We start from the raw sequence: 20362 nt of genomic DNA on the forward strand, positions 1-20362 counted from the left end.
CTTTGCCTTGAAAATCTTGACACGGTACCTCTGCGTCCTACCCTGCCAGGGGCCGATCATTTCTGCAGCAGGCAGAAATTCCCTCCTCGATACCTACTGGGAATATTTTCACTGAGGCTTATTTCGGAACATCTTTATTGGTTGTGCTCCTTCACGGAGCAGGGCGCCTCAAGAACAGGGCGGTGCAGACAGGCTCGCTGTGCCCGTTATAACACCGGGCGTTGGTAGAAGCCCCGAGTCGGTGCCCTGCAGGCCGCAGTTCGGTTTTCCTCGCCCCCAGCCCCGTTTGCACGGCCTTGCCCGGCACCGCGGCTCGCCACAGAATCGCAGCGCCACAAGGGGGTGGCCAGCGCCTCAGCGACGCCGCCAACGGTCACCGCTCGGTTTGAATTTGGCGCCTCGGCTGCCGATTGGCCCGCCGCCTCACCCAATAGCTCGGAGGCGGAGGCGGGCAGAGACACGGGCGCGGCGGGCGAGCCAATCCGGCGGGCGCTCCGCCGCGGGGCGACCAATGAGCTGCGCCCTGCGGGGATAAAAGCGGGCGAGGCGGAGCCGCCCCCTTCCATTCCGCCGCAGAGCTGCGAGGGAGCGGTCGCGGAGCGCGCACGGCAGCGAGGCGCCATGTCTGGCCGTGGCAAGAGCGGCGGTAAGGCCCGAGCTAAGGCCAAGTCCCGTTCGTCCCGGGCCGGGCTGCAGTTCCCCGTCGGGCGCGTCCACCGGCTGCTGCGGCGCGGGCACTACGCGGAGCGGGTCGGGGCCGGCGCCCCGGTATACCTGGCGGCCGTGCTGGAGTACCTGACGGCCGAGATCCTGGAGCTGGCGGGCAACGCGGCCCGAGACAACAAGAAGACGCGAATCATCCCCCGGCACCTGCAGCTGGCGGTGCGCAACGACGAGGAGCTCAACAAGCTGCTGGGAGGCGTCACCATCGCGCAGGGCGGCGTCCTGCCCAACATCCAGGCCGTGCTGCTGCCCAAGAAGACGGGCGGAGGCAGCGCCGGCCCCGCCAAGGCCGGCAAGAAGGGCGGCGGGCAGCAGTCGCAGGAGTATTAAGCCGGCCGGCCCCCCCCCCGCACCACACAAAGGCCCTTTTCAGGGCCACCCCATTGCTCACCGGGAGAGCTGCGATCCCAAGGGGTGGGGGGGAGCCGCGGTGCTGTGCCGCCGGGGTTGGGAAGGGGGCAGGGGGCGAGTGGAGGAGCCTGCAGCCCTCCCGGCCGCGGGCCGGCGCTGCGGAGCTGCGAGGAACGGGTCCAGGGGGCTGCGGGAAGTACCACGTGCGGGCAGGCAGCCGGAGGAAGGGCAAGAAAGGCTCCCGAAACGCTCCTTGAGTCACAAAACAGGAGGTGCTCCATAAAGACACTTACTCTTGGGTGCTGACTTTGGCTGTATTTATCTGCTGTTGCATTCAGTGGACAGTACACCGAGAATAAACCATGCTTTGTTTCCAGAGCAGGAACGCTGTAACAGACTGGTTGGGTGTTTCTCACACAAGGCACTGTAATGCTTGAGCTCTGCTGCCAGGATGGAGAGAATAGCACATCAGGACGTGCCAGCTGTGAACCACAGTAACAGCAAGGAGCTGCCAGTTGCAGAGAAAGGCACAACTGTTCAACTTTAGCTCAAAGGCTAGAGTGGATGAACAGCTATCTCAGGCTACATCTACACGAGATGAGATAGCTGACCAGTTACTTAATTCATTAGGGGCAAGTGAGAAATTATCTGATAGCTTACGATATAACTCAATGGGATTATTTTGAACACAGCATTCCTCATGGAAAATTAACACAGATGCTGTAATGAGAGCCTAACGCCATTCTCCTTCAGCATTTCTGATGGGAGAACAGGCCCAAATAGTACACAATTACACAAAATCAGTGATTACTGAAAATACTTTAGTCAGACTGGGACAGTACAGTGCCCCATTCCTAAACGCAACAGGCAAACACCTTTTTTTTCCCCCCTAGCAACAAAAATCTTTCAGTAAGCTTCAGATATAAAAACCCTGATCAGCATCACTACTCTGGAATTAGTTTATTATTGCATATTTTTCTGCGCCCAAACATCAGGCAAGACCGGTGTGAATGTTTTAAAAAATCCCTCTAAAGGCTGATAACAACAGCTGCAAAGGCTGAAGCAAGACTTGGAGCAATCTTGCTGACCTCACCACAGGTTTAGCAGGCATCATTAAGCTGCCTTGCCACACTCAGGATGTGCTTAGCTCCCTTGCTCAGAAGTAAACTAGCCAGTTCAACACCAAGGTTCTCCGCAGCTTCCTGCGCCTGACCAGCGACATTCCTGGCTGTGATGCCAACGTGCTGCACATCGTCATTTGGTCCGTCTTCATTCTGCAAACATAAATGTATCACCATAAGGCAGTAGGAAGGTGTGGACAATGAATTGAACGTGTAGAAAACGAGATAGAACCCCTGGTCGAAGAAGTTGAGAACAGCATTGCTGTAGAGTTTCCAGGGACTGAAGAACCAGACCAAAAGTAAGAGATTTCTAAAGGTCTGGTTTTGTCATTCAACTTCAGGTTTGGCTTATGAACCCAGCGTGCTTTATGTACCTGTTGCGGATAATTAACGCTGGTCTGCATAGTCTCTTTCAGGCTATCAGATCCATCCAAACTGTAGACTGCACCTGTCAAATACAACTTTGAAAGACACAGAAGGTATTAGTGCCACATTAAAAAACAACATGCAAAATGCACAGACAAGCCTGGAGGGGAACACTTTTGTAGTCCAGTAGGATCAGCTAGAATAGCAGCATGACAGAGCTTTAAGACAAGTAATCCCTTTTACAGAAGATGCAACTACCAAGGAACAAGCTGAATTCTTTTCTAACTTCCCACCTACTTAATCATAGTCTGCTGTTTTCACAGCCCTGTGGTCTGGATGCTTTTATGCACACATTTTCTGGAGTTCAACACATCCAGACCACAGGGCAACACTGCCTTTAGAATAGGTGGGGGGGGGGGAAATAAACTATCATAATAAGGAGATTTTCTAAAAGACTTGATCTCAGTAACCAGACCCATTCTCATTCTCCTGTTTTAGAGAGTAACCTGGAAGGCTTGAGTCAGAACCCTATCTGCCCTACTGTACCATAAAGCTGTCTGCTGGAGTTGCCTTCAGGGAATGTGCACACACTGGTACAGTTCCCCAGAAATAATCCCAGATAAATACAAAATATTCCTCACCTGGCCATCTTTCAGCATGCTGCTAACTGCAACAGGGACACTACAGCCACCCTCCTAGAACAAAAAAGTTGACAATGGAGTTTTCTCCCTGACACATTCAAACCAGAAGCACCTGAAAAGTACATGCTGCACAAAACCCCACTTCCTAAATCACAAATAGGCTCTACTAGCAGTTTTAAGAAAGCGTGGCATCAGTTTAACTGTAGCAGAGCTGTACTGATTGCTGCAAGAAGAGCAAGGATGCCACACGTACCAAACGTTTCATAAAGGCCCTCTCAGCAATGCAGCATAGTACGGTTTCTCCATCATGCAGGGCAGATACCATATTCAGTATTTCTTGGTCTTTGGCACGAACTTCCACTGCTAATGCCCCCTATAAGGAGATAATAACAACAAAAAAAAGTAAATCCTCAACTTCAGCATCTCTGTGTGCACTCAGCAGTTGTCACAAATCAGAATGATCCTCGTGGGTCCCTTCCAACTCAGGATATTCTAGGATTCTCTGACTCCTGTTCACGCACTGGGAATTGACCCAGAATGGGGAATAATTGCAGCACATAATGATGCTTGCAATCACTAATGCACAGCCAGCTCAGGTTTCTCAAGTTTGATACCAGCTGTGCAACACTTTGTAAACTCAGCTACATGCCCAGCATGGGCTGGAGCAGTTTGACTGCCTTGAAACAAGAGCACTAACAGTGTGCCCCAAGGCAGGTGTTTCAACTCCACACAGAGTTAGGACACAGTGTGTAAGGGAGTGTAACAGTGCAAATACAGCAGTGGCTTTGCACAATTAGCCCAGCACTGCACAACACTCACCCTGCCACATTCACGGCCTGCCGGATACTTGCAGAGTTGCCCCAGTGTAGTCATGCCACACGTTACCTCTACCATTTACCACTTTCTATAGCTGATGGAAATCAGCCCCCCGCCACACAAGCTCATAAAGCTGACTGATGTTCTTCCCACAGGCTGTGCATAAGCAGCCTAACAGGCAACGAGATCAATGTAATTGTTCTTTGGCAACAAACACAAACGTAGTATTTGACTGTCACAGTCAACCACTTGACATGTCATACTGCTGCTCGTTTTCCATACGCAGTCAGGTTTACGGTAGAGAAGCTGTAACATACCTGTCCGACAGCATAGAGGCAATCCTCAGGGCTCAGGAGCTGGAAGACAGTAAAACCAGAGTTAAACCACATTGCACTTTTCAGAACATAGGAAACAGGAGTTGAATTCTGTGCTCACCTCTACCATTGATCTCACGCCCAACCATGGAAATATCACTTCCCCCTTCCCACCCCTCAGTGTTTCCATCCCTAAGGTGAGAAGCACCTTCCTTCACCTGGGCAGTAACACTTCCTTAGTTAACCTGAAAAGTCTTAGTCACTTAGTCTGTGAAATGCTGGGAGATATTACAAACTGTTACTGCACTGTGGAAAGCCGCATGGTAAAAATTTACGTATGAAGATAAACAAACAAATCAAATCCTCCCTGAACCACATCAGATCTCAAGGGAATGTGACCATGAATTCAGCAAACTAAATGTACATCTTCAATGAGACAAACACAAAGCAGGCAGACTCAGAAGAGAACGGTATTCTCTGCTTTGCCACTCACCTGACCAATGCGATTCTCCCAGCCCATTCTCTTCAGCCCAGCAGCAGCCAGGATTATGGCACTGAACTCGTCCTTCTCATCGAGCTTCTTTAAGCGGGTATTTAAATTCCCTCTCTGCAAAAGCGGTTAAGTATAGAAACAGCATGCAAGCAGTCCTACAACCACTTCACATTAACTTGTCTGTGTTTACAGAATCCAACAGTCTTCAGATTAGAATCAGTCAGGATACCGTCCTGAAAGAAGTCAGGTAGTATAAATCAGCCTTGATGCTAGATTTTGCATCAACTTTTATTACCCTTCATGGAACTTTATCCAGAACCCACATTTTGTCATGAAAGGATACGATATCTCTGAATTCTAGATGAGGAAACTTCTTTTTGAGCTGGGCTGCTCGACGAAGTGAACTGGTTCCAATCACGCTGTTGAGAAAATTAAATCAATGAAATCCAGAATACTCCTGCACTTCCATCCATCTGGAGATGTCAGAAGTTTTAAGCAAACATTTTTTTCCTTCCTCTTAGGATGGAAATGAAGATCCAAGAGCCTGCCAATGATTTATACCTTCTTTGAACACGTAAAAAACACTCATTGAGGTTTAACATAAGAACTAGCTGAAGCTAGATGCAGGCAAGCCACTCCCAGTAGTGGATTTAGAGTGAATGCTTCTGGAGAGTAGCCACAAGAAACTGTCGAGGACTGATGAAACTTCCGTTTAAAACAGAAGGTTTAAATGTGTGGAGGTTTAAATGTTTAACACAGCCCCCATCAATTTTTTCCCACTGGCAATATACTAAAAAAACAAACAAAAAACACTTTGAAAATAGGTTGTCTAACTTGACAACACAGAACACTATACCGTAAGCATTTCTTTTCTAGAGATGTGCTCTATTCACTCTTCTTGGTAATCTGGAACCTAAGGCAAGTAAGATTTTCACACCACCCAGATGCATGGAAATGTGAGTCCACGTTTGTGGACTCTATAATCTTGATAAAAACGCATAGGCAATTAGTCAGGTAACTCCAAAGGCAGAAACTACTTATGCTCCCAGCAGAACCACAGAAAACTGATGCCAAAAAAAGGTAACAAAAATCAGAATTGGCTGGGTGGAAACGAGAATGGTTCGGGACCATGCAAGTTAAAACGCTGCACTAGACACCCTGGCTGCACAGCATGCATTCATTCCCCTGCAATAAGCAGAATACAAAGGACCTGGTGTTCGCTCTGGAGGTTGAGATAAGAAAGGGTCTCACTTGAAGAAGTGCTGCATCTCAAAAGGTGGCAGGAGATAGCCAAACTGACTCAGTCTACAACACTCCCAAGACAGCGTTGCTTTTTTCAACAAGCGGATTCAGTGTAACATACGTGAAAGTTAATTGAAGGCAGTGTAAAACCACTACAGGATAAAGTAAGGAGCTCATTGATTTGTCACTAGGAAATATCAACAAGTTTCTCCCTTCCATTTTTACACCTGTCTTCCCTTTCTCCCCACTCACCTCTTTTCCGGAAGGAGACCAAGTGTTTTCCCACAGTTCTTGGGGTGAAAGACGACAGCATCAAGTGGAGATTCCCTTCTGCAAAATAATGCAAGAGCAGAATTACATCATTTAAACGGAAGGTTGTTAAGGTCAACAGTTCTGATATTGGCCCCCAAAGGAGCTGGCTCTAGCTCCAAAAGACTTTTTCACCATTGTAAAAATAAGGAGTTCCAGTACACCTGATGGCTACAGAACGCTAGGACAACTCCAGCTGTTCCACTGTTTCAGAGAATAATCAAAGGGCAAACAAACTGAACCAAGACTACCTAAGCTGCCTTTGCTTTTCTGCCATTACTCACGCTGCAAAACGCACGTCCCTCAGAGAATCAAGAATAAGCCCATACTTACTTGCAGACAGCACCAATGGTAAAGCCAGGAGGAAGAGAAGTTGGCAGGTCCTTCAAGGAGTGAACTACCAGGTCAACTCTAAAAATTACAGGACAGTAATCACAGCACTGAACAGATGGTTGGGTCACACGGTACCCACCAGAGACCTACAGGCAACGTACAGAAAAGTATAAATTCACCCTGGGAATTAATTTGGAGGAGAGAGGATTTTCAGGATTGTACAGCCAGAACTACTATAGTATTATTGTTTCATCCCAAAAAAGTAATTTCACCTTTCTCTGTCCATCTTTTCTAACCTGGAAAATTAAGTGTTGTGATCTTTATTTTTAAACCTACTTTAACTAAGCCATAAGCAAGCACCACAGCAACCCTCCCCGTGGTATTACAAAAAGCAAAAGCTGTAATTTCTGCTCCAGCATGAATCTGAACTGAGTTCTCCTGTAGAGGTTAGTCCAGAAAGCAGCACAACTTGCTCACACCCAATTCTCTTAAATATTTAGCATGCAAACATTTTAAGAAATATGGTCACACAATAACACTGAATGTTATGCCATGTTAATGTGAAATACACTAAAACAAAATATTAACACAACCAAGGAAAATATTTTTTAAAATAAAGTATTCCCAAGCAGGCATTACATCCACTCTGACAAACATGTAATGCAAATCACAGCAGAAAAAAAAAATAAACCGTAACCAGGGCAGACTAAGCATCACAATGCCACTCCAAAATGCAAGGCCTAAGTCCAGGGTAGAAAGTTAAAAGAAAGAAAAGAGACAATGAGTAGAGACAATGACTTAGCAAAGAATTTCTCATGTAACCAGACGTAGCGGAACAGAAGAAAACTAGATCACATGGCAGCAAAGCAAAAAATGTCTGAAGAGCATGAATGCTAGACAAGGAAGAACAAAACAACAGCAACCCCAATTCCCCCCCTCCCCCCCCAATAAAATAAAATAATCAGGCTCTTACTCATTTCTTTCGAGTGCGTTTTCTAGTTCTTTGGTGAAAAGGCTCTTCTCCCCAATCTACATGTAAATGGAGGAACATGAACCACAAAAGAAAAATCTGCAAATATACCACCAAACACAATTACTTCATGAGCACAAAAAGATGCCCTTTACCTTGGAAAGTGCTGTGTCCAGGATCTTATCTCCAGTTGTTGACATGGCAACTGCTCAGAAAGAGCACAGATAAAGTGTGAGGTATGGTCAGAGCACATAGGCCTAGACTGAAAGCATCTACACAAGCAATACACACTTATGTGCACTGTGTGCACAGACTCAATACGAGAGCAGCTCACTCCTAAGAATACGTTGCACTCAACCATGTTAAGGGAGAATGACACATTCTTCACTGTCCTTAAAAACACAGAGAAAGAAAGAGCGCAGGTTTTGGGAACGACCAACTGAAAGGACATTGCCCAGATCTTTCTCCAGAGCGTCAGTGAGCAGATACTCAGCAGCTCTCTCCAGTGCAAGTGTGCTTCCAGTTATTCCTATTCTGTTGAATACCACAAGCCCCAGACAGGGAAGTGTCCTGAACACAGTCCAGAGGGCAGCCACATTGATACCACGTTCTCCAACAAAGCAACACAATGTCACCTGCATGGCAGATTGACAGATGCAGGGCCACAAACACCAGGAGCTTGTGAAATCCTCCTCCCATGGAAAATACCAGCAGCAGTTGCTCAGCCACACAGCCTAAATGAATTCAGACTGCACTCTTAGATAACGGGGCAAATTCTCCTCCTCCTGACAGTATTCTGTACGCACATCTTGCACACAAAGATAGCTGGCTGGCTCCTACTGCAATCTACACAAGAGCAGAAACAAAAAAAAACTCACACCACCTACCAATCTCAAAGTGGAGGTCTGGGTGTAACTCACGGAGCATCTCAACTACGCTGTCGGTCTGAATCCGGGCCAGCTGCAACAAAGCAGAAAGCAAAGCCCTATACAAAAAGCACATCAGCTACATGAAAGCTAGAGAGAACTTTGCCATTCTTTGATGGTTATGCATTAATTACCACTAAGTTCTCTAAGCTGTAAATATTAAAAAAAGTAGCCCCAAGTACAATAGCTCATACATACAAACCCTCTGAGGCACACAAACCTACATCACGACCGGAGCATTTCACCAAATAACTGTTTGTATCTAAGCAGCAAAACAGCCTCTCCCCAGATCCAACACTGTTGCGATCCAAACAGTGACAAGTCAGAACAGAAAGAATTTACTGAGTTAGGAAAATCGACTGAAGCGGAAGGCTGTGTGTTGGGATTCACTCACTCTGCTTCCAGGTGCATTAAGGTCATTAGCTGTTCCCATCATTGCCTTTGCACTTAAACAGAATTTACGTACCTAACTTTAAGGCACTTTGTTCCACATCTCAAATCCCACTGCTGAAAGATGCCTGCTTACTGGCAAGCAAGTGTAAAGGCAAGCCAAACCATCCTCCTGCCACTCAGTGATGAAAGAAGTCATACACATACTGGATACCCCCTGCTATTTCTAAGAGCGTGAACGTTACCAATACTGCAAGTTTTGGTAGGAACCAGTTGGATTTCACTTTACCTGTGGAAGACTTACAGTTGTTGGTAAACGTGAGCTACTTTTAAGAGCAGAACTTTATTTAGAAATTCTACAGACACAAACAAAAGGTCTGCAGAAACAGCAAACAAAAGATGCTAGAGCAGTAAGATAAAGGAAGAATATTCTCTTTTATGATGACAGTAGAAGCAATAAGAACACCATGATGTTATTGGTTCATGCTACACGTGCAGCAGTAGTCGAGCAGCCACAGCTGAGTAGCGTTTTAGCTTTTCTCCCTGTAATGAACCGAGTAGCCTGGGGCAGCTAACTTTGTTCTCCGGACGGCACTTTCCCTACATATAAAATGAGTGCGAAGGGAAGCTGCTGCTTGCAAAGCCTCGGGTTAGAAAAAACAGTTCAAAAAGACGCTGCCCCTCTGCACCCCCCCTTTCTTCTTAGAAAAAACCCACCGGGACGAGCGAGATTACGGCGCCACAGGGGCACGGGGGCGCGGGGCCGCTTATCGCCCTTGACGGGCCGGCTCCTCCCTGCTGCACCGGGCTGCACCGGGAACCCTGAGGGCCGAAAAACGCCGAGCAGGACCCCCGTGGGGGCAATACCGGGAGAAGGCCCCGGGAGAAGCCCCCCCGACCCCCCCCGTGTTACCCCCGGGGCGTTACCGGCGCCCCCCGCCGCCTACCTGGCTCCGCCGGGTGCCCACACGGACCGCTCTGCCGCCCACGCCGTTCTCGCCCTGCGGTAACAAGGGGGTCAGCGGCCGGCCGGAGTCCTCCCGGTGCCCTCCTCCTCCCCTCACATCCCCGGTGTCCCCCCCCCGAGCCCCCCAGACCCCGACTCACGGCGGCCGGGCCCGGCTCCGCCATGGCGCCGCCTCCCTCCCCTCAGCGCTCCCCGCTCCGCTCCATGGCGCGGCCCCGCCCCGCTACGTCACATCCGGGACGCTCGCCCCGCCCCCTCCCCTCGGGGCTCCCCGCGCCGGTTCCGCGCGGCTCCGTTACGGCCACGTGGGCGCGGGCGGCCCCGTTACGGCCCCATGGGACCGGGCAGCTCCGTTACAGCCCGGCCCCGTTAAGGCCCAGCGGTACGGGGCAGCCCCGTTACGGCCCCGTAGTACCGGGCAGCCCCGTTACAGCCCGGCCCCATTATGGCCCAGCGCTACCGGGCAGCCCCGTTACTGCCCAGCCCCGTTACAGCCCGGCCCCGTTTATCACAGCGCGATGCCGAACAGCCCCGTTTATTGCCACGCGGTACCGGACAGCCCCGCGCTCTTCCCCGCCCGGTGGTCACAGCCACACAGCCGCCGTTAGGTGCCGCGCCTGCCGTGCAGGAGCAGCTCCCGGTGCAGCCCGGCCTCCAGGCTGGCGGGGGGCTTCCCCGGGGGTAGGTCGGTGATGAGGGTCAGCTTGTTGAAGACGCCGCGGCCGAAGTAGTCGGCGACGACCGAGAAGCCGTCGTTGGAGCACTTGAGCTGCAGGGCACAAAGCAGCACCGTCAGCGCCCGAGCCCTGCCTTCCCTGCCCCTTTACCTACAGCCCCTGCAGCTCCAGGCACTCCCTTGCCATTCCATGGCAGCAGCAGCTTCTTACCCTGCTGTTACCCTTTGTGCCACCGGGGCAGTTTATTTAAGTATGAAAACTTCTGCATTAGCTTACAGTGTCCCAATGTGCTAACATGTTCCAGCTGGTATCCCATTCTCAGCTTACCTCCTGAATTTTTTTGGAAACATTGACATAGAAGCATTACTTCCGATACGCCCTCCTACCCACTCTGATCTCAAGACTTTCCTTCCTCCTTCATTTGCGCTAGGCAATTTGTTGATCAGCTGCCCACGGGACAGATCTAGACCCATTTCTGGATGAAGTGACAACAGTTCCTCTTCCGTCTTTGCAAAACATCAAGGAATCTCCACACCCTGTACTAGTCACTCTATCTCCTAAGGCCTCAGCATCCTCAATCAACATACTTTCAGCTTTACCCTCCTCTACCAGCTGCTGGGGGATCTCCAGAGCAATCCACTTAAAAAAAAAAAAAAAAGCTGGAAGGACATTGGAATGGGCTGCCCAGGGAAGTGGTGGAGTCACCATCCCTGGAGGGCTTTAAGACATTTAGATGTAGAGCTCAGTGATGTGGTTTAGTGGAGGACTTGTGTTAGGTCAGAGGTTGGACTGGGTGACCTTAGAGCTCTCTTCCAACCCAAATGATTCTGTGACATACAACATTACCCTACCTGATGCTGAAACTGGTCGTGCAGATCTCTCTTCTGCTCCTGAGCCCGGATCATATCCATCACTTTGCGGTTTTCAGGCATGCAAGTAGGACATTCTGAGTCACTGTCCGAGTAGCTCTCAAAGCAGTGCTGGTGGAAGGAATGACCACACAGAAAGTGGACTGAAGGAAGCTCCAGGGCGCTGGTACAGATACTACACTTGGTCTTCTGAAAGATCTTGGGACTGAAAGTGACAGAAAGCAGAAGGAAAAACAGAAGTAAAGAACAAAAGAAAAACAAAGTGTATTTTTCATTAATGAAGTAGAACAGCAGCTCTGCTGTAGACAAGACACCACAGTCCTGCACCTTGCTTTTAGCTCTTCAATCTCCTGGCGGATCCTGGTGGTTTCTTCTCTGTATTTTAGAATTCTTTGCTCATCCTGCTCGATCTGGCAGCTCTGCTTCTGCAGCTTGTTGACAAGATAATCCTTAATCACAGACAGCGTGGCCGTGGAGTTGTGAGCCAGTGTCTGCACAACTGAGGATAACCAAGAGGTTAGTTTAAACACAAGCAAAGAAACTGCAGCTACACTGGTCCTACCTGGACAGACCACTTTGCTTTAAGAGGCTACTTACAGGCAAAGACAATCAGAAACCTCATTTAAAGACTAAAGTTTCAGCTTGCACTCTGGAGAGCTCCTGCTTCCAAAAAGACATGACTGGTCTGTGCTGTCTGAACATGATCCCAAAGAGGCAAAGCAACGATCTAGTGGACTGGATTCTATTTCAACTTCTCTCCCAATCCACAGCAGGAGTTCAGGCAAGCCCTTCACCTTCCAACACTGATAGAACAGAAACAATTCACTGACATCCCAGTGACCGATACCACAAATCTTCTGCTCTGATTAGGGAGCTACCACTGGCATCACATTTTCCTATAGAGCAGGTCCTTGTTTTAAATCATGGGCTCAAACTTCATTGATACTTCTCTCAAATTTCTAGTCTACAGAGTGCTATAATAAATGGTTTAGGTGCCACGTGTCATTATTACCAAGCAGCGGAGGCATAAGGTTCTTGTTCTCTATGTGTTTCAGCACTGCGGCAATATACTCCTTGCAGTCCTCCTCTTTCCGTGCAAAATAGCCGAGAGCCTGTTCCCAGAGACATGCCTCCTGGTCTCCATACAGCTCACACACCTCAATCACCTTCTTGTACTGCTCATTCTGCATGTGGTAGTGCATGATCTGTTGGAAGCTACAGAAAAGAGCAACACATCAACAAGAAGAATCTACTTCTCTTTTTGAGAGGTTATAGGAATCCCAGGTTTTCAGGCAGCCATGCAATCCCCAAACATTCCCACAGAACCAGAGCCTGGTCTGTCATCTATTCTCCACATCACGGCCCTGCTCCAACAGTAGGATATTTTCAGCTGAGCTATTATCTGTACAGTTCCTATCTTGGGATACTCAAGGAGCCCTTACCATTGTAGGGCAGGGACAATTACAGCTCAGAAATTCCTGGAGTGGAGCAAGCAATAGTACTCTGGGGAGAAAAGCAACACTCACAGTTTGCCCTGTTCATAGAGGTAGAGGACACCATCCTTGAAGTTGTGCATCTGACATAAGACCAAGGCCTTATCAAAGACTGTTTTGAACCTTCCACTCTTCAGGAGAGTGAGTGCTTCATTGTGCAGCTTTTCCTTGATCTACAGGAAACAGAAATGAGAGGTAGGTGGGAAGCAACGCTCAAATATTTCGTATTAAAACCTGACAACAGTTGCAGCTTTCTAAAGAGGAGCAAAGTCCTTCTGTTTGCCCTATATCCCCTTTAAGCAGAGAAGACAATTTCTTTCATCCAAACAGCCGGCATCCCCCAGAGATGAGGGCAAGCATATATAGCTGGTTTTGTGGGAGCGGCCTCTGCCCACAGAGATTGTATTGTCTGGAAACTGTACTTCACTGAGACTCATACAAAACAAACTCAGCCTCACTGAAACGAGTACTCTTCAAGCTAGCAGGTTGCTTTCTCACTTATTTGTCGTTTGTCCAGTATAGCATATGAACTGCCTCACATTAACACTGCCCATCTGAAAAGGTTATGGGCTGGCAGGAATGCAAATAGAATTCCTAGGCACCAAAGCTCCCTCTCAAAATACAAAGCTGGAGGAACTCAAACCTGCTTGTCTTGTTCGTGGGCCCAGTTCTGGAGTCGAAGTTCCAATAAAGTGTCATAGACACCCTGTGGAGAGTCAGACTGCACCTCAGTCATGTGCTCCAGAAAAGCTTTCAGTTCTCGGGAGTTGTTTGCAAAAATTGGAATGAACTCCTCAGAATTAGCCTGTAAAACGGGAAGGAAAAAAAAAAAAAAAAAAAAAAAGAGTAAACCACCCAGCACAACCACAGACAGACAGGTGCTTCTTCTCTATCATTTGGAGGGCCTGTTCCTACAATCTGTGACGCAACAGATACCGTACAGCACTGGATGCCAATTACTGCAGCAATCAGTTCTGTGTAATAGCTTTAGGCAGTTTCTTGTGTAGTACCAGTACACCAGGATGTGGCCTTTCATTACGTCTGAAATGTCAGGCCTGTGCTGCAAGGCACGCAGGAGTGCTCATCTGCTGCAAAGTCACTACTCCAGAACAACAACTCTCAGTCCAAGCAAACCATACCTTTTTTCCTTCCAGCAGCCCAAGGCCTTCGTTGTCTCCTGATGGCTGGTAATCAGTGCAAAGGATCTTCAATAGTTCTGTGGTCTCATTAGGGACGTGGTGCATCAGGATTTTACCATACCGCTTCATGTTACTCTCTGCCTGATCAAACGGCAGCTTTCCAATGTAGTGTAAAGCCTCTTGGTAGTTCTGTGGAGGCAGCCAGCAAAGATAACATCACATTGGCTTCTGCCCTCCACATCAACATTAGCACAGACAGCATTGAAGACATGCTGAAAGTATGCCAGGACCACCATTTGCTCTGAATTATCATCTTATTTCACTATTCCTGCTTGGTCTCCTCCTGTGTGAGGAAGGCTGGCTGTGGCCTCGGGGAAAGACGGAGATTTAAATCCATCTGTCATTAACCCGTTTGCCACTAACAAACCTCCCTTCTCTAAGGGTCACTGTAAAAAGCCACATATCAAAACAGAACAAATAAGCCCCTCTAATTTCCAACCCACTGCACAAGCCAGAAGCAGAAAGCCAACACACAAGCAACAGCGGGCACTGGTACTGCCTGAACAGTCCTGTAGCCACAGGGCTACTGTGCAGACAGGCTAATGAAGTGAGATTCCCTCCAACACAGGAGGTTAGAGAAGCAATATTCGCACCAGTAAGAACACGAGAGCAGTAATATCTTACCTTGATGTCCTCTAGCTGGATTTTGAGGTACCATTCGTGATGGGCATGTTTCTCTGCCAAGTACACAGCATGGGAGTAGTAACCTGCTTGACGAAGCACTTTGATTGCTGTTTCCACATCAAAGCGGACCTCGCTCTCGCTAGTCTACAAGAACAGAAGCAGAAAGACTGAGGACTAAGCAGTAATCATTTGCTTAAAAGGAGAAATGCCAGAGTGCTGACAACTTAGTATCTCTCATGCAAGGGACAGATCACGTGTTGAGAAGGAAGTCTAACCACCTCTCAGTAGATAGCTAGTCACACTGGCGAAAGCCATCACAATTCAAACTGGAACGGCCAAGCCAGCCAAACTGAGAATGTAACCAAGAGCTTGGAAATAAAGCAACAAAAACAAGGACACTGCGGCAGAAATCCCTTCTTTTCTGTGTGTCTCTCTCTCTCACAACAGCCCCACAGGAGCCAATTTTTGGTTATCACTACTCCTTTTTAATTGTCGTGTTTTAATTGTAACAAAATAAAACAAAATTCTTAAGTTATCACCTTCCCCTGTTACCTTAATGAACTCCTCCAGTTTGGAGCTGTCTTTGAGTTTGGTATAGCAATTCAGCAGAAGCGTAGTATGGTCTGCATTGGCCAGAGACTGCAGGTGAAGAGTCTGCAGATAAGCAGTGAGGTTGTGGATGCGCTGAGCATCTAGAAATTTCCGAATAACATAAGATGGTTCCAACTTCCCTATTGTTCTGGAAGGGGAAGAATCACGTCACAGCAGGCCACGTAACCAGGGAGTCAAAAAAAGAAAAAAATTAATGGCACAGAGAACTTCAGCAGACACAGTGAAACAGCCACCTACAAAGGCTGCAATTGGGATGATGGTGGCAGCACATGAGGAATTAATGCTCCTCTAAAAGCAACTGTGAGAAGATGGGCTACACTCTGGCCACAGATAATTGGGAATCCAAAAAAAGGGAATTAAAGACATTTTGCTTTCTTACAGTCACAAAACTCGAAGTCTTATTTAAACACTTATGCCCACATGCATCAGTTTAGCCACAGTTAGCCTGATTTTATTGCAAATTTGCGTTAAGTATATATACTAACACTTGACAGGTGTCAGGGCTCCAAAGTTTCAGTTCTACATGTATGTGGCTCAAAACAGTTTTCAATAAGCCCCAAAACAGACTTTTTTTATATTTATATGTTTTATATTAAAACAGCATTTTTTATATTTAAGTGACACCCTAGTTTACCCTTTCACATTGAGTGATTTTCAAGCAACCTTCGGAGGCACTTAATCTGACACTTTTCTCTCTATTGGTAGAATTTTTCACAAGTCATGCCTTTTTTTCCTCCCTTGGCTGAAACAGAAATCAAGGCCTATATAGCTCCATCTGCACCACACTGCCCTTGCTCTGTACTACCCCTGCTTACCGAATATACTGCTGGATGGCTCCATCGTGGTTCCCCTTGTTGTACAGATGATCACCATACTGACGGAAGATCTCTGACAAGCCATCGCTGTCCAAGTGGTGACTCTTGGCTAGGTTAATGGCCATTTCAAATAAGTTCTTTCTGAATAGCATCTGTTAAATATAGAGTAGGAGCAGTATGAGGGCAATATCACCTCCTAAAGCAAGGTTTAAACACGCCCACAAAACAAATTGTTTCTCTTTGGTGCTGTACCTGTATGCAGACTTGGGCTTTTAAATAACAAATGCTCTGCAACACAGGTTATGCTGGAAAGCTATGAGGTCACTTATTACCTTGTAACTCACTCACTTCAACAGTCCAATTTTTCAACCTGTGGAGCCAGTACAATCTTGCAGACATAAGGCAGACCAGCAACAAAACAGGTTTACGTGCCTCAAGTTTGGTTTGCGTATCCTTCTCCTGCAGTACATGGATCTTCCCATCTCGGGTCAGTACGTACAAGGAACCCCACTCTGCTAAAACATCCACTATATCATCGAAGATCGAGCTGTATGCAATGAATTTGTTGCACAAGTCATAGATATTCAGGACTTGTTTATCTGAATTCTGTGCCTCATTCCCAGCAAACTCAGACCTGGAGAGCAGAATAAAGTTTTAGAAAACAAGAAGCAACCTGAATTCTTTCGATACCTACGCAAACTAAAGATGCCCAGAGGGCAAGACAAACGAGGTTCATTTGGACAAATAAACTAAGCAGATGCATAGGCAAGACACCGCATATTTATGCACAAGTGCCATCTGTGTGTGTTGGACTGAGAAATTCATATGGGTGGAAAGAAATCCCCCTTGTTCAGCATGCTTGACTGTGCTACTCTAATAACCAAATTGGTCTATGGGTCTGGATTAATTTTAACAGCCTCTGACAAAGTTACAATCAGCCCCTAGAGTGAAGCTTCACAAAGAAGAAGGAAAAAAAAAAAAAAAAGAGGGAAAGCAGGAAACTGCAATAGCAAAAGAAAAAAAAAAAAAGTAATAATCTCATGTGTTCCAAGGACCCCTACTTTGGAGAAGTCTTCCGGTCCTTGGAGACAATGATGAGGTACCCCCGATACCAGTGAACAATCAACTTTTGTCCCTCGAAGGCAAAGCAGGGGCCCCGTTCATCTGGCTGATAGAGGTACACACATTCATTTCCTGCTACGATGAACTGGAGATCCTGTGAGGGGTCACTGAGAGAAGAACAGCGCAATCCACAACCGTGAGTGTCCAGCTCCAGATGAGGATAATCTTTCACTGAGAGCAGGTAAGACTACAGAGGAAACACAAGGTTTTAGAGCTCACCTGAACTTGACTCTAAAGCCAATAGAATTTTCAAGTCAGATTCTCATTTTTTCCAATTAATTTCCCACCTGGATGTTCTCTGTGGTCACCACAAACAGATGTGTTGTTTTGCCAGACTGTCGGAAAGCGAGACCAGTAACTGGGTAACTGCCCTCATGCAGGATCTGGGTCTTACTGTGCCGGTCTCGGGTGATGTCTCCTTTTGTAAGTACAACACTCCCATCTGCAAAACCTGATGAAAAGGACAAACCAAACTGTTCACTTGCATGGCACACTTGAAATATTATCCAGTGCGAGTTAGGGCAGCTGCAGCCAGTGACACCTTGCTTGCCAGCAAGGTGTCAAGTAGTGGGATTGCTGCACCAATCTACCTCCAATTACTCCTGTTAAATTTCACAGCTGCCACCTGACCACATGCAATGTCACTGTTCCACAAGGCTCAACATGCTTCCCCCATCACAAACTCCACTTGCAGGTTATTTTTGTTTGGGTCTTTTTATATTTTGTTTTGAGAAGACCTACTTCATCCTCCAATTTTAACTACCATTTTAATTAATTTGCTTATTCAAAACGCACCATACATTAAAAAACCTAGAGGGAGGTTTCCTACTAGTGAGTAAAACATTCAGATTTCATAGTTTGCAAGCTGTTTGGGGGCAGAAGGCCACAACACATAAGAAAAGGCTTCTGATTTCAGTGCAGAGACCAACACACAGAAAGAGCCTGCAATCTTGCAACATTGCTGCTCTTACTCTGTTCAGCTTTACTTACCAATAGCCATGAAATTAAGATTCTCGTGGACAGTTAGGCAAGACACAACCGTGGGCTTGTTACCCGGTATCGCTGGAAAAATTCGTGTGCAAAGAGGATTGCCACCATCTCGTTTCTCCAGGTTCCATACTTTAACCTGAAAACAACAGCGGTACAGCATAAGCTGAACATGAGGCATTAGAGGCAAACTACTGAAAGTAAGAAGAGTCAATCGAGATAATCACGGTATTCTATGAGAGATCCATGACACAAAAAATTTGCCTCTCTTTGTCACTTGACTTACCAATGGGTTAATGCCCTCTTCATCCTCACCAACAGAAACCAAGATACTGTGCTGCTTCAGCTGGTACAGGTGCGTTACTCTTAGCTTGTAAGCCTGGAAACTAGTGAGTTGAAGCGAGCGCGGCAAAAACCAGATCTGCCCTTCGATATGTTGATCACAGTTAAGGCAAACAAAGGAAGATGATAAAAAACGGTAAAAGAAAAACAAAACGACACAAGAAGCCCTACACCTCTGAGCGTGGCAGAATCAAACCCTTACCGGCTCCTCTCATAAGCCTACAACAAACGCACTTTTGTGGAGACGCCTAAGAGCACAGAAACAAATAACGACGGGTTTTGCACAGGGCAGGGGCCTGTGCACAGGATCACCAAGCCCACACAGAAGGCCGCAGGCCCCAGCCCACGAAGCCCCCCCGCAAGGCCGGAGCGCCCAGCACCGCCACCTCTCCTCGGATATCCCCAAACACGAGGCTCCCCCGGCCCGAGTCGCACACCGTGACGCCCGGGGGCAGCGCGAAGGGTTTCCCGGCGGAGCCCTCCGGGCCCGGCGGCTCCTTCACCACCTCCCTGTCGAAGAAGACGAAGCGCCGCCACTGCAGGTAGGCCGCCATCTTGGCGACGCGTCCCGCCCCCCGCGGGCCGCACCGCGCATGCGCCGGGGCTGAGGGCTGCGCCTCAGCGGTTGCCAATCCAAGCGAGCGCCCCAGTTCAGGGCCACTCTGATTAAAAAAAAGTAAATTAATTAAAAAAAACGCAGGCCGGTGAGACTTCCGCAGTGCTGCTCCAGCCCCTCACAGTCAGGAGAGTGTGTACAGAAAGCACGAGCACCACTGAGGGGAGACCCCTTGTGTTTATACACATTGACTCCATCTTGAGGCATCTCTCCACAGCAGTTTTGTTTGTTTTTCTTGCTTCGCAATGTTAAAAGAAACACCAAAACCAAGCTGGAGTTCCAGGGAGCTTTTATTGAGTTTAATCAACAAAATCAGGATTTTACCATTCATCTTTTTTTTTTTTTGCACTCTGAACTCATGAAGCTCTTCACAAGCCAGTGCTGCAACGCATGTACATATCCAGAGAAAAACACATTCTCAACAAAATCTCTGCTCCACTGGAGAATTAGCCAATTACCAATTTAACAGAAAGCCAATTTTCCCCTCCCTCCCCTGAATATTTTCAAGGACTATTCCATGTTGTTCACTGGTTAACAAAGTACCAACTTCTTAACTAGGGACCAGTGGATATCCCACATGAATTGCAAATAGTTTTGCTTTTTTTTTTTTTCTTGAAATAAAGTTCCAGTTTTTTCTATAAAGGGAACAGCGACTATTTTCTTCTCCTGACACCCCTTCCCCATAATTATTGGTTAAAATACAGCAAGGCCGTATCTTTATAAACCCATCCCTCCCACCACCCCTCCTTACCCTTCCCTTATTTGTCTACAGCAGAATTTAACAATGCTTCCACAGAAAGGTATTTTTTAGCAACGCAACAGTGAACTGAGCAAAACCTACAGAATAATCTGCCAAAGCCTTATTTTGAAGATCAAATGCATGCTCTTTGGTCCAGAGACCTGACTTATCATGAAGAGAAACTGTGATTCCAAAGAAAGAAAAAAAACTACAAGTTCACAGCAATTGGAAAAACCCCTTGTGCGGACTTTTTGCCCAATCTTTCCAATGGTGGCCATGCTGCTGGAGCTCCTGGGAACAAAGTT

At 47.4% G+C, this 20362-nt stretch overlaps 3 protein-coding genes across 4 annotated transcripts; 1 reads left to right on the forward strand and 2 right to left on the reverse strand.

Annotated features, from left to right (window-relative positions):
* The first annotated feature begins 590 nt into the window (after positions 1–590).
* LOC116497904 (histone H2A) lies at positions 591–1467 on the forward strand. The gene has a single exon (XM_032201930.1). The coding sequence runs from the start codon at positions 622–624 to the stop codon at positions 1051–1053; it is 432 nt and encodes a 143-aa protein (XP_032057821.1). The 5' UTR covers positions 591–621; the 3' UTR covers positions 1054–1467.
* Positions 1375–10126, reverse strand: HMBS (hydroxymethylbilane synthase). 2 transcript variants are annotated; one of them, XM_032201927.1, is made up of 14 exons: positions 10103–10126; positions 9943–9996; positions 8567–8639; positions 7835–7884; positions 7683–7738; positions 6710–6787; positions 6320–6397; positions 5169–5244; positions 4826–4939; positions 4336–4374; positions 3456–3575; positions 3203–3256; positions 2570–2656; positions 1375–2348 (listed from the first exon to the last, which is right to left on the reverse strand). In XM_032201927.1, exons 1-14 carry the CDS (start codon positions 10124–10126, stop codon positions 2175–2177), a joined length of 1077 nt encoding a protein of 358 aa, XP_032057818.1. In that variant the 3' UTR covers positions 1375–2174. The 2 variants fall into 2 exon arrangements, with proteins under 2 accessions (XP_032057818.1, XP_032057819.1); XM_032201928.1 differs by lacking the exon at positions 6710–6787.
* A 355-nt stretch (positions 10127–10481) lies between these two features.
* Positions 10482–19265, reverse strand: VPS11 (VPS11 core subunit of CORVET and HOPS complexes). The gene is made up of 16 exons (XM_032201948.1): positions 19103–19265; positions 18647–18795; positions 18364–18499; positions 17661–17824; positions 17313–17560; positions 16684–16885; positions 16252–16403; positions 15377–15563; positions 14825–14968; positions 14141–14329; positions 13645–13806; positions 13035–13174; positions 12521–12723; positions 11836–12007; positions 11491–11713; positions 10482–10731 (listed from the first exon to the last, which is right to left on the reverse strand). The coding sequence occupies exons 1-16, from the start codon at positions 19254–19256 to the stop codon at positions 10567–10569; spliced, it is 2790 nt and encodes a 929-aa protein (XP_032057839.1). The 5' UTR covers positions 19257–19265; the 3' UTR covers positions 10482–10566.
* Between the last annotated feature and the right edge of the window lie 1097 nt (positions 19266–20362).

The sequence above is a fragment of the Aythya fuligula genome, chromosome 22, assembly GCF_009819795.1.
Source record: "Aythya fuligula isolate bAytFul2 chromosome 22, bAytFul2.pri, whole genome shotgun sequence".
NCBI classification, from domain to species: Eukaryota; Metazoa; Chordata; class Aves; order Anseriformes; family Anatidae; genus Aythya; species Aythya fuligula.